This window comes from Gouania willdenowi, chromosome 10, assembly GCF_900634775.1.
Source record: "Gouania willdenowi chromosome 10, fGouWil2.1, whole genome shotgun sequence".
NCBI classification, from domain to species: domain Eukaryota; kingdom Metazoa; phylum Chordata; class Actinopteri; order Blenniiformes; family Gobiesocidae; genus Gouania; species Gouania willdenowi.
In genome coordinates this window covers 34,368,309-34,381,422 of record NC_041053.1, presented here as the reverse complement: position 1 = coordinate 34,381,422, position 13,114 = coordinate 34,368,309, and the positions used below count along the sequence as shown (strand labels likewise).

The following is a 13,114-nucleotide window of genomic DNA, read 5'->3' as shown; positions in this document are numbered from 1 at the left end:
GTAGGGCAACCAGCGACTCCCAATTTAGTTTATTAAATGAATTTACTAAAACCATGATAAAGCTGTTATTAAGTCAGTGATACTCAACATGTGACTCTTTGTCTTAATTTTTTAACACTTTTATTCATTTTTTGTTGATTCTTTAACTATTTTTTTGCCACTTTTATCCAAATAAGCTGCATTTTGCCCGTTAAATAACACTATTTTCATTTTTTCCCTACATTTTGCCTCTGTTTGTTTAACAATTTTGCCTTTTTTCACTATTATTTGAAACATTTTGCTCTATTAAGCTACTTTTTTGCCATTACACACCACCTATTTCCTTTTGTTTTGTCTTTTTTTTCTTCTCTTGACTGCTTTTGGCCCATTTCAGTAATTTTTCACTCTTTTCTTGCCAAGTTTTTGCCACTTTTGGACAACTTTTTGCCACCTGTTAAACATTTTTGTCACTGTAAATTCTTTGTTTACCTTCTGGGAATGGGGGCTTTGTCAAATGCCTGGCTGTGATTGGTTTGATCACCATTCAATCAATCTAACTGGATCAATACGTTTTCAACAATGAGTCTCTCACGGGTGAGACGCACCTGATTATCCCACCAATGAACGACCAACATGTTGAGAGAGGAGGTTTGAAAAAGAGAGAAAGAGCAACTGCTAATTATTTAATATCTACTGTAAACACGAGTGTCTGGTATTTAAGAACAATCAGAGGGAAACTACTGTAAGTACTTTAAAGAAATGTATAAGAACGTTGCAAAGTCATTAGTGATGACCATGATTATTTATCTACCAAAAGTTAGACCATTGGTAGTTTGAATAACTTACTATACAAATGAGTATAACTACATTTACATGTACGGTACATCTACCGGTTGACTAGGCAAGAATATGTTGTTGAGTATTGTGGCTCTGAACTCTGGGAGTGTTGTGTTAATGCAGCACTGCCCACATGAGATGCTGAGATACTCTTTTTAATAATGTAAGATTTCCCCACTTTGCCATTTATTCAGATTACCCTTTGAGCCGTGATGTATCTCTGATATTTAATTTTATACGCTACAGAGGGACTGCCATTAAAAGCTGCAATTAGGCGTATAGATTCGCTACATTCCAAAAGCTATAAACATATTATTATGCTAACATTTTACAGCAGGTAAGGAGTACATGAGTCATGATTCTGATGGAAGCCAATGTTGACTTTTAAAGCTGCGGGGGGTGATACCCAATGTTTTTTGTTTTTTTTTTTATAACACCAATAAAGACATAGTGAAGGCCTGATAGATCAATAAATTGAAGGTATTTGTTTTGCAAGGCAAGATAACTTACTCACAGGTTGAAATTCTCAACTGACGTTCTCAACCTCGGGGTCTGGAACCCATTTGGAGTCGCAAGACACGAAGCGAAACTAAGAATAATTTCTGAACAATTTGAGCCCATTTTTGCTTATTTTTACCCTTTTTTGGAACCTACACCAAACGTCCCATATTTTAACCTATTTTCATCACTTTTCATTGCCATAGTTTTGCTCCATTTAATGCACTTTTGCGACTTTGCTCTCATTTCAGCCACTTTTCCATGAACTTTCAATGCTTTTTCTGCACATTTTTTCCACTTTTAAGACATTTTCGGACCAATTGTCACTTTTAACCTCTTTTCACCATATTTCATACATATTTTTGCCAATTTAAACACGTTCACAATTTGTCATGCCAATCATTTGCCAATTTAAACTAACTAAACTTTTAACCAATTTCTGTGGTATTGACAAATTTCACCACCTTTTCCACCATTTTCACTTTCAACCCATTTTATGTCTGATTAAAACAAGGATTTAAATTTTCAAGATGTTTAGGGGACTCTACATCCCACAATGCAATGCATGAAACTTTCCCGAAAACATCAGTGAGAAAGTGCAAAAACTAACTTTTGAGCGGCAATTTCAACCTTTTTCCTTAATTTTCTTTTTTTTTTGCAATAAATGACGTTGGATTAATTGATCTAAGTTGGCATACAATGCAGCTTTGATCTTAACCTTAATCACACACTTTACATTGCTTAATTTTCTTTTCTTTCACTCCAGGAACTTTTTTCCAATGTATTCCTGCAAATTCACTGGAAATGTTCAAATATAGACAAAGTAGCTTGGCCTTTTGCAGTTTAATGTGGTGAGGATTGAGGAATGCATTAGTCTCCAAATTGGAGAAGATGAACAACCAGCACATGCAGTAATGAAGGGTTGAGCACATGAAAGCTTTCTCCTCTGGTGAGAAGTCAGCAGTAAAACCTACATCCTTCATCTAAAGGACACAGGACAGCGATGCCACACCGGGGAGGAAGTGGTTCGAAGAAAGTCCTAATCGGTCACCTGTAATACAATCATCTGTTCAAGTTCACCACAGCTTGACACACAATCACATATAAACTGGAAAACCACAAACCAGCTCAGTCATTTAAACCAGTTTGCCATAACTCTTGCACGCTGTCATGATTTTCATTGGTCATTTTTTTTTAATATAGAGGGGTTTTTCATTATTAACACTGAATTTTACTGCTCCTGATTTCTTTGAAATTTTTGCTGACAACATGGCTATTGTCAAAAGAATTTACATAATGACTTGCCTTTACGCAGATGGGATTAGTTCTGTGTTCTAATTAACAACCATACATGGAATTCACAGGAAAAATTACTAATATCCACCTTTTATTATTTGTCATGTCCAACTGTGTATTCCAGGTTTCCATTTCAAAAATTATTTTTTAGCAGCACTCATTGTGGTTTAAGTAGAACAGTATGTCCAAAAAAATAATGTCCAAAAGTGTCAAAATCTCTGATGTGCGTCATCCTCGAAAAACCCAAATGTAGCACAAGATGTTTTTATCATGCTGTTTATAATGGATTCAAACTTGTTTTTTTTTTTTATGAACTTCTGTGTATTACTACTTTATTGAAAAAAAAAAATGTATATATATATATATATATATATATATATATATAAAGGTGGGAACCTCTGGGTACCTCACGATACGCGATCCAAAGGTCACGATAACGATTATCTCACGATATGACATGACAAGCAAAAAAAAAAAGATTGTGAAAACATACAATTTTTATTTCATATCTCTGAAAGACAATACATTGAAAAAGTTTCCTATGACTATTTTAGTGCAACATTTCTGTAAATAAGTGTCAACATACCAATGTAAACGAATAAATGGTAAATGGTAAATGGACTTGATTTTATATAGCGCTTTATCACCACACTGAAGCAGTCTCAGAGCGCTTTACATATCAGCTCATTCACCCAATCACTCTCACATTCACACACCAGTGGGACAGGACTGCCATGCAAGGCGCTAGTCGACCACTGGGAGCAACTTAGGGTTCTTGCCCAAGGACACTTCGACACATAGTCAGGTACTGGGATCGAACCCCCAACCTCTCGATCAGAAGACGACCCTCTAACACCTGAGCCACGGTCGCCCCGAATAAGTATCTCCAATAGTGCTTTCTGTAAACAAAAAAATAGGGTCTTTCTTACCAGTGACACTATTATTGTGCAGTATTCCAGTAAACAATATATTAGTTCCTTCAACAAACAGTGACAAAATTTCTGTGAAGACCTACCTGCACATTTTAGTGAAAAAGCAGAAACGGTTTTGAAAATAATGAAATAAATCTTAAATCAAAAAAAAATATATATACTGTATATATATATATATATATATATATATATATATATATATATATATATATATATATATATTTAAATTGATACTTAGCTCGAGCATATTCGATTGTGAGAAAAAATATCTTGATATATCGCAGTATCGAGATATTGTCATGCTCCTATTATATATATATATATATATATATATATATATATATATATATATATATTCTCTCACCTTTAGTTACTAAATTATTATTCCAGATTCAAAAACATTTGGTGATTCTTCATTTAGACACTCAGCACTATTACTGCTGAAGTAGGAAAAATGGCCTGTGCTTTTTTAAAAATGATGCCATCCGGAAGCTTGAACCTGCTTTAGATGGTGCTTTTCTTTTCAGGCACTAATCAGTTTTGTACTGTTTTGCAGATCCAATCCGCCAAACTGTCAGATCATATAAATTGCCAGAGGAAATGAGCCGGGAGTCGAGAGAGCGCTGGAGATGATACAGGACATGGGCGAGATTAGAAACTTGATCAAAAGCAACAGAGATCAGGTGCACAGAGGAAACTGAGCTCATTGGTGTTGCCTTAAGGCTGAATAGCTGATCAGGTGATTTGCTCCTTAGCCTATCAAAGTGTTGAGGAAATTCTGAATGGGGATGTGCATGTTTTTGCAATACTCTATCTTCAAAATATAGATTTGCAACAAAGTAAGCTAAACTGTGTCAATCACTTTAATTTTTCTTTAGTAGATCTTTACACGTCGTCAAGAGCAAAAGGAGAGTTATTTTTGTTCAGCAGCTCATTAAAACAGGCTGGAGGCTGTGTGATGCTATCATGTGTTTCTAAGGAGTTGGGTGGGAGTGGAAAAATAGGTTATTCAGTCAACTGATGACTGGCTTTTAAACATGAAAAACTGTACCTTTGCAGACACCCGAGACCCTCTATAGCAGAGGTGGGCAACTTTTATCACAGCACAAAAATGTTTGTTTGATCACAGGGCCACATTATCAACATTCATGTTAGCATTTAGAATAATGACCAATCTGAGCATTAATACAGGAAAGAACAATTAGTTTTATAGTCATTTTGTGTGTTTTTCTGTCATTCTGTGTTTGTTTGTTGTTGTTTGTTATGAGTTATTTTGTGCATTTCTGTTGTCCTTTTGTATTTTTCCTGTAAAATGTTTGTTTTTTGTAGTAAAGTTTGTGTATTTCTGTTAATACTGTGGAGTCATTTTTTGTGTATTTCTTGTCTTTTTGTGTATCGGTACTTTTGCTGTCATTTTCTTTGACTCAAGTCATTTTGTGACTCTTTTTGTTTAATTTGTTAGTGTTTTTTTTAATTTTAATAATTTCATAATGAATGCAATGTTCTAGTCACCTTTACTGTGTTTAAACCTTTGTAGCACTGAAAAGGAAGGACATTTTAAATAACTAATCATCTCTAGTCGTGATGACTTTAGCTGGCTGTTTAGAAGTTGAAAGTGTAAAAAGATGTAATTGAGCAGTTTTTTTGATGAATAGAAATTATTCCATAAAAGGAAGAATTTGACCACTACAAAAAGCCTCTATTGACAACACACCAACCGATCCAACAAATTGCTTCTCTTTTATTACTTGTGTGACTTCGGAGCTATGAAGGACATTTTCCATTTCCGGTAGATGTTTCTGTCTACTCAAATCAGACCATCACATGCATTGCAAACACAATAGCACAGGACGTCACTCAATCATCATCTGGACCTTTTACCTTCAGGGGAGAGGTTGAGGTTGTGAAAGCAGAAACACTCACTTTGGGAATCTTACACCAGTCCAGCCAGTAGCTGCCCCCAACAAATGACCATATTAAGTTTTTATTCAGATAGTTGCTTTCAGAAAAAAAAAATGTTGGATTATTATGTTAAAGATATTTTCTAAACCTGATTTGAGGATGTATTTATTTTCAACATTTCTGCACAAAACATACCATAATTGTGTAAACCTATTGTGAAAGAAAACATAACAGTTACTTAGAAGTATTCATACCATTCGGTTTTTTTTTAATTTATTTATTTTTTTTGTACTTTATTTTTTATTTCCTTTTTTACATACAAAAGTGAAAAACACAAAAAAAGCAAAAGCAAACAAAAACAGAAAAAGAACATGTTGCATTGCCGTGTCTCTACAGTTTGATCTGATGTTAGTGTCAGTGTGATAGTCTTTATCCTGTCGATGTGTGTACAGTCCATTTCTCCCATTTTTCCAGACATTTTTCTTCTTGGGTTCTTAACTTATGGGTCAAAAGCTCCATGACGTGAATCTCTTTCACCATTTTGAGCCAGTCATCTTGTGTTGGTGGGTCTGGTTTGTACCATTTTCTCGTAATTGCTTTTTTACAAGCTGCTAACAAAATTTTAAACAAATATCTGTCCTCTTTTAACACATTTCCTGTCATTCTGCCAAAGTACAGTAATAAACATGAGTTGGGTATGTCATAGTTCAGAATTCTGACAATAAACAAATGAACATCCTCCCAAAATTTTACAATTTTAGGGCAAAGCCAAAAGACATGAGAATGGTCTACATTTGTTGCCCCGCACTTTCTCCAACATGGTTGTGGTACTGACAGGTATTTGTGTTGGATTTTAGGTGTGATAAAAAATCTAATTATATTCTTCCAACAAGTTTTTTTTTTTTTATTTTGTTCTAGCACCATGGGTAGCAATCCCAACTCATTTTTTTTTTTTTTTTTGTATGTCTGCTTCAGAAACTACTCCTTTGCCATCTTTGCTATACACTGTATTTCAGGTCATTGTTGTGCTGGAAGATGAAATCACACCTTAGTCTGGGAATCATAACACTCTGGAGCAAGTTGTCTCTCTATATTTGGTCGTTGTCATCTTATCTTCTATGCCAACGAGCTGAATAACATCCCCAGAGCATGATGCTGCCACTACCATGCTTCAGTGGTGAGCTAGCTCGTACGTATTACTGTGAAAAAGTTTTTGACAGCAGTAAAACCTTGTATTTGATCATATTTCTAGCATTGTGCTAACATGTTAATCTAGCACACACGTGTCAAACTCAAGGTCCGAGGGCCAAATCTGGCCCTTTAGAGCATCCAATTTGGCCTGTAGGAGAAAGTAAAAATGACAGAGAAATTATTAATTATTGTGTAAATTACCTAATAATCCAGTTGTGCATATTTCACAATCACCAATTTAATAAAACTTGTCAATATTTTTAGGCCTTACATTTTTTTTTTGTTTATATTACATGAAATTCTTAATTGCAAATTGTGGCAATAACTCAATATTTCTTCATATCTTGCAATTTCTCACAAACAATTACACAAAATTCCTCTAAATTACACAAAAATTAGTAACTAAATCAATTTTTTTTTAACTTTTTTATGTTAAATGTGGTATTTTTTTCCCCACCTATAATCTGCGGCCCACTTGGGATCAAACTGGTTCGTATTTGGCCCCTGATCTAAAATGAGTTTCTCAGTCATCCAAAGAATTGTATATTTAACACTTAATGCTTGACACTCCGCTGCTGTGTAAGCAAAAAGAGTTGATCTGCAACATTTTACGATCGGCAAATATGTAAAGATTTGTATCAACAGAAGGCTTTGACTGTTCAAAGCTGTCAAAAAATCCCAGTGTTACTTTGAGGTTTCTTTGGATGTGCTGTGTGTTCTGACAGTTCAAGGTTTATCATATCCTGATGAATTGTGTTGTTTACGTTTAACGTAGCGTACAGGGAGAAATGGCATCGTCAAGACAGATGGCCTTAATTTTTCTACACGTTCCCTTTCATTTACTTAATAGTGCCTGCACACGCTGTCAGGAGTGATGTAGAGGAGACTTTCATTTACATCCCGGATAAAGATCAATAATGTCTCTATCAAAAAATCAATAATTCTTTTACTGTCTAGCTGATGTGGGGATTGTAGTTTATGATGTTTTTATTCATTATTTTGCTGACTGTAAAGAAATACGATGTTATTAGAAAACATAAAAAAAAGTTCATTTCTATTATAGGATAATGATATTAATAATAATGACAATAACCTTTATTAATAAAGTACTTAAAAGGCTACAAAGTGCTTTAGAGAGCAATAAAATGTGTACAAAGGATAAAACAAGTTTTATCTGATGAATAATGCATGTAAATGAAGATTTGAGTACTCAGATATTGTTTTGTTCTGTTATTGTTTTAACTAAAGCAAAGGTAACTCGGAATTGAACACATTAATACATATTTGGTGTTGGTGCCTTTGTTGTTTTAGCTTTGCCCTTTGATGTCTCTTTCCAGAATCGTATCACAATTACTCATTGTTCAGGGGGAGTGAATTCTTAGCCACGTATGGCAGTTTGATATAGGCTTTTATAATAACACAGAGGGAAAAGATCATATATAATAACATGGTTGACTGAAAAATAAGCAGTTTTACAAATTATGTTGCGTTGTTTCTTGTCGTCATTTTTCAATGTAGTTTCTGACAAAACGAGTAGCAAACCCTTTAGGTTTTAGAAGTGACAACTGGCATCTTGGAGTAGTAGACTCCTGTTCAGCAGATCCTTCATATGCTAGAATAGATTGATCAATGGAGCAAAGTTAGAACCTAAAATAATTCCTAAGCATGGCCTGACACATTATGCAACTAACTAACAATTATTTCTGGAGAGTACCATGCATGACCTGCTGATACATGCATGATCTGCACCTCCTAGGTATTACATTTAAACTAGTTAAAAAAATGTCACTAACATTTTCATCTGTTTCGTTGAGTTTTAAAGTGTGAAGTGTCTTTGAGTTTCTTGAAAAGCACTATAAAAAATGAATTCAGTAATATTATCAGCATTTTCAACAGTGGTTCCTAACAGCCAATCAGCATTCAGAATCTTGCACTGGGTTCTTTAACGATGACAAAACAAAGACGAAAGGCAATGATTTCATAGCTCACAGTGGGTTCTTTTTTCTGGACACAGACACTTCTACTCCTTTGAAAGACTGGAAGCTTTTTGATAACGTCCACAAGTTTTGCATCTAAAATTTTAAAATGGAGAAAATAAACATCACAGCAGAGACAGAAGTTTCTTCTGATAAATTATCTTGTAATGAACCAGCTAATCCCAAGTGTAATGAATGTGGAAAGATGCTTAATCGGGAAAGAGAAATGGATTCCATCCTTCAAAGCAAGAACGATGAAATCACAAATCTCCTTTCACTGGATGAGGCACAACAGGAACTGAAGGTCAAATTGGAAAAAAAGGACCTAATGTTGGAGCTAAAGGAAGAGGAAATCTCTTACTTTTCATTTTTACTGGATGAGATGGAAAAAGAATTAGACATGAAAAATAGCCAGTGGGAGGACAGCCTTGAACTTAAACTGGAGGAGCTACGTGAGAAGGTCCAGGCTCAGAAGAAGCAGTTGGATGAAGAAAAGGCTGCTTTGTTGGACATTACTAATGAGCTTCAGAACAAGGAACAAATGTTCTTAAAGCAGAAAGATGAACAACAAATAATCATTTCACATTTGGAGGCCACTCTGAAAATGAAGGAGGATGACCTAAAAAGCCGCACAGACCAATGGAACCACAGCTGGAGCGTTCACCAGGATACTGGTAAGAGACGATAGGATTCAAAACAGGGAGGGGAGAGTTTTTATACAAGTCTCACAATTCTACAAACTGCAGCTTTAATGCGAATCAATGTGAAAAATACATGCCGAGTAATGTTTTGTGTGACACCAGGTACACGAAGCAGAGTCCGCGTGGTCGTAAAATGTGAGCTTTGCACTCACTGGCCTTGTGGACTCCGAGGACGTCCCTATGACTGGATGCTCAGCTGGGAGAGTAGAGCAGCATGTAATCCACCAAGGTAACCATGGAGATATACTGGTCAATCATCACCAAACATAGTGAGTTTCAATGAGAGTTCCAGTGAGTCAAAAAGATAATCAAAAAATTATGTTTTGTTAGGATTTCCTAGAAATCTGACCTACGTTTGCAACAAAACCCAGATTAACGACCAATAAGTGGATGAGGTCAATATCTGTGTTTTATTTACATATTTTCTACCAAACACCTTTCCAAGTTTTATTAATTCAACTGTATTTGTATAGTGCTAATTGCCACATGAGCAAGCAACAGCAACAATGGAGGGGAAAAACTCTTCCACAGAACCAGACTCAGAGGTGGCAGCATTCTGCAGGACTTGTTGGGGTTAGTGGACAGGAAGAGGTAAAAAGAAGAGGATAGAAGGAAAGAACATCAATGTATCACAAATCACAAATCAGAAACCATTTGCTCCAATGCCAGGATACCTAGAGAGAAAAGGGTGCAGAGCAGAAGAAAAGAGAGAGAGAGAGGAGAAAGCACGGTCTGCAAAGAAAGAAACATGTTACAGCATCAACATTGACATGTAATCAGTTTGGAGCCCCTTCGGTCTGCCTGCCGGTGAAAATTTGGATGGATTCATCTTAAGTGGAGATGGAGAAGGAGAGGGCCTAACAGCCAGAAAGGATCTGGTGTAGAATTCACTTAGGGGTTAAGGTTAGGACGAGGGAGTATGTGTAGGGACAAAATAATGGGCGTCAAATGAGTTATGAAAGGAACATTCATATGGGCTTGAGAAGATATATAGAAGAACTATCCTAAAATCATCCCACTGCTAATACTATTAATTTGGTTGCAGAACTGTTTTTATTGGGTCATGGGCATTTTTGCTGGGACAAGAAAAAAACATTTGAGTCAGGATCACTTTCGTCAAATTGTTTTCTTTAGCATGCAGTTTAGATTTGTCGGGAAGGCTCCGTTCTCAGACCTCTCTGCACTTCCAGCAGCCGGCTGGAAAGCCCAAAGCAATGGGAGCTCCCCCCTTCGCTCTTCCATGAGCTACATGGAGAGGTATAAGCAGAGAGTGGTCAGCAGAACCCCCTGGAACAGAAGGACAGACGTTAGATGGTAACAAAAGACACTGTTTAATTAGACAGGAGAGGAGGAGCTGGGGTCGTTGGGTGGGTTGAGGGCGAGGCGTGTCTGGACAAATTGTGCGGAAGTAGGCGTGTTGCGGTGGTTTAAATTCTAAACTAACTTTAACCAATGGGAAGCATGGAACATAATCAGCTGAATGATAAACTGAATTAGAGCAGTATTTCTCAAACTTTTTTGGCCCAAGTACCCCCTTTTCTCTTACATCTGAATCCAAGTACCCCCTTTGTCCAACTACAAGATTTTGCTCAAAATTCCATAAAAAAATGCAAATATAAAGCATAATGAAGAAATGAATGAGTGATAATGCACATTTTAAAGAATCCCATTTTACGTAAATAAGTGGGATTAAACAGTATTTACTACCTCCTGAATAGATTATTTCTATAGTTTTTATCATTTCCTGTCATCTCCCTCCTGTTGTGGGACCAAGACTGACCTTTGTATTTTCAGATCATGTTCTAATCAAGATCATTTCATCATCGTTTTGTGTGTTTTTTGTGTCATTTTGTGTTTTTTGTCATTGGTCGTCTGTATTATTCAGTATATTTTCCTCTTGTGAGTTGCTGGTAATATTTAGTATGATTATCATTTTTAACTAAAAATAAACATTATAATATATATTTATATATAGCACTTTTTTTAGAAACTGAAATACAGTACACTTTACAGGTTAAAACTACAACAGCAAATACGTTGATGAAAACAAAGAAATATGAATCAGAAAAAATAAAGAACATCATTTTCCTCTCTCTCTCTCTCTCTCTCTCTTTCTCTCACCCCTTAAAGTGCCGACGTGTACCCCTAGGGGTACACGTCGGCACTTGAGAAACACTGAATTAGAGGATGGAAGCTGTCAGTTGTTAACAGCTACTGACAAATGAAGGGGATGGGCTAGCTTTACTTCCATTTTTTCCTGAACTGCAATGCTCAATATTGTTTAAGGATTCATTTAAATGAAAATTCTTGGCCGAAAACCGAAAATGAGAAAAACAAATTACTAATCCCATTGCATTTATGGCTCTACATTGACTTACAGCCACTCTGTGAATCCGTGAACAAGTTGGCCTGTTTCTAGACAAACGTGTGCACTGACCTCGGTGTTTGTCCGCATCATCACAACATCTTGTTTTGGTGAGAAAAGTGTTTTGCTGGCCGGAAATTCGGTGCAACACTGTGATTTTGTATTTAGCACAGTACTTTTTCCATAAATTAAAGAATGTAAAACATTTTACATTAAAAGGTTGTGAGCATTCCATATTCAAAACTGGCCTCGGTTAAATGATGTTTTTCAATTTGAAATTAGTATTCTGAATTAAATTATTCAAAAGGTAAGTGTTCTCTTCATGTTTACATTGAAATAATAATTCCAAATAGAGGTTTACATGGAAAACAGGTTTATTCAATTCCGCTTTAGGTCTGGGGGTTGGTAAGAGTTCTGATTGGACAGGGGGCAAACGTGACGTATTCACGCTTTTTAGAAAAAACTCACAACAAACCTTTTATTGTTGGCTCCAACATAGAAGACCTCATGATAATTGTTTTCACTTTTATTTTGGTTGTTGTATTTTGAAGCAGCAGCTTGACAATAACACACGGTTTTCACTTTCGTCTGCTGAGCAGGAGAAGGAGATATGGACTAATCACCAGCAAATTTGCTCCCTGGTAAAGATAGTAGCTTTAACAACAGGTACAATGATGAACTTGGTGATAATACAGCCTGCCCATGCAGTACAGGGATGCATTTACTACATCTCTGGGTTCTAGTATCATCCGTCCGATGAAGCCTGTTTTGTTTGTCAATGTACGTGTGTGTGTGTAATAAGTAAATTTTTCCATGTGAATGTCCACATGTTTATTCTTCCGTTCATCCACTCTTTTCCTTATATCATGTCTACTAAGATTCATATTAAATAAATAGTCTCGGCTTTAGTTGGGGTCGCCATCTTGGATTATGTCAGCAAAGAACGACTGGAATTAACTTAAAAAGGAATATTATAATTGAAATAAACCAGCAACCTAATTTGGATTTCAGATTACTTTGGAATTGAAATTGCATTGATAATTAAGTGTTTACATAGTCAGTTTAAAAAGCATTTAACTTTTATTCTGTATTAAACAGGGATTAAAGCTCCCATGTAAACGTGGCCATTAAGAACAATAGCTTTTTTTTCTTGATTTAGGTCATTTATTCAAGGTGGATTGGTTGAATCTGAAACCGGACCAGTTTGGTCCTAATGCTATAACACATCCTTAGGTAGGCTACGTGCACCATATAATCCAATCTGTGGTCATAGGGATCCAGCTTTGATGTACACGTGCCATTGTTGACACTTTTGACAGGCCGATATGTTGCACTCTGACAGATATCCAAAAAACTGCAATGCTCTGTGTGCTCTGACAGCTTTTCAGACTCCAGCAAAAACTTTTCCTGCTTTCTGAACTTCAGCCGATCCTTTGT

The 13,114-nt window shown here is 35.9% G+C and overlaps 1 protein-coding gene across 1 annotated transcript; it reads left to right on the top strand.

The window, feature by feature from the left end:
- The first annotated feature begins 8,682 nt into the window (after nucleotides 1-8,682).
- On the top strand, nucleotides 8,683-9,545 carry LOC114470802 (cytadherence high molecular weight protein 2-like). The gene is made up of 2 exons (XM_028459132.1): nucleotides 8,683-9,285; nucleotides 9,415-9,545. Exons 1-2 carry the CDS (start codon nucleotides 8,721-8,723, stop codon nucleotides 9,543-9,545), a joined length of 696 nt encoding a protein of 231 aa, XP_028314933.1. The 5' UTR covers nucleotides 8,683-8,720.
- Nucleotides 9,546-13,114: the final 3,569 nt, after the last annotated feature.

Bases quoted from the DNA above. Each gene is read 5' to 3' on its own strand.
- LOC114470802 (XM_028459132.1), top strand. From the start codon at position 8,721: ATGGAGAAAATAAACATCACAGCAGAGACAGAAGTTTCTTCTGATAAA. The intron at 9,286-9,414 runs GTAAGAGACGAT...GTGTGACACCAG, and splicing joins GAGCGTTCACCAGGATACTG to GTACACGAAGCAGAGTCCGC.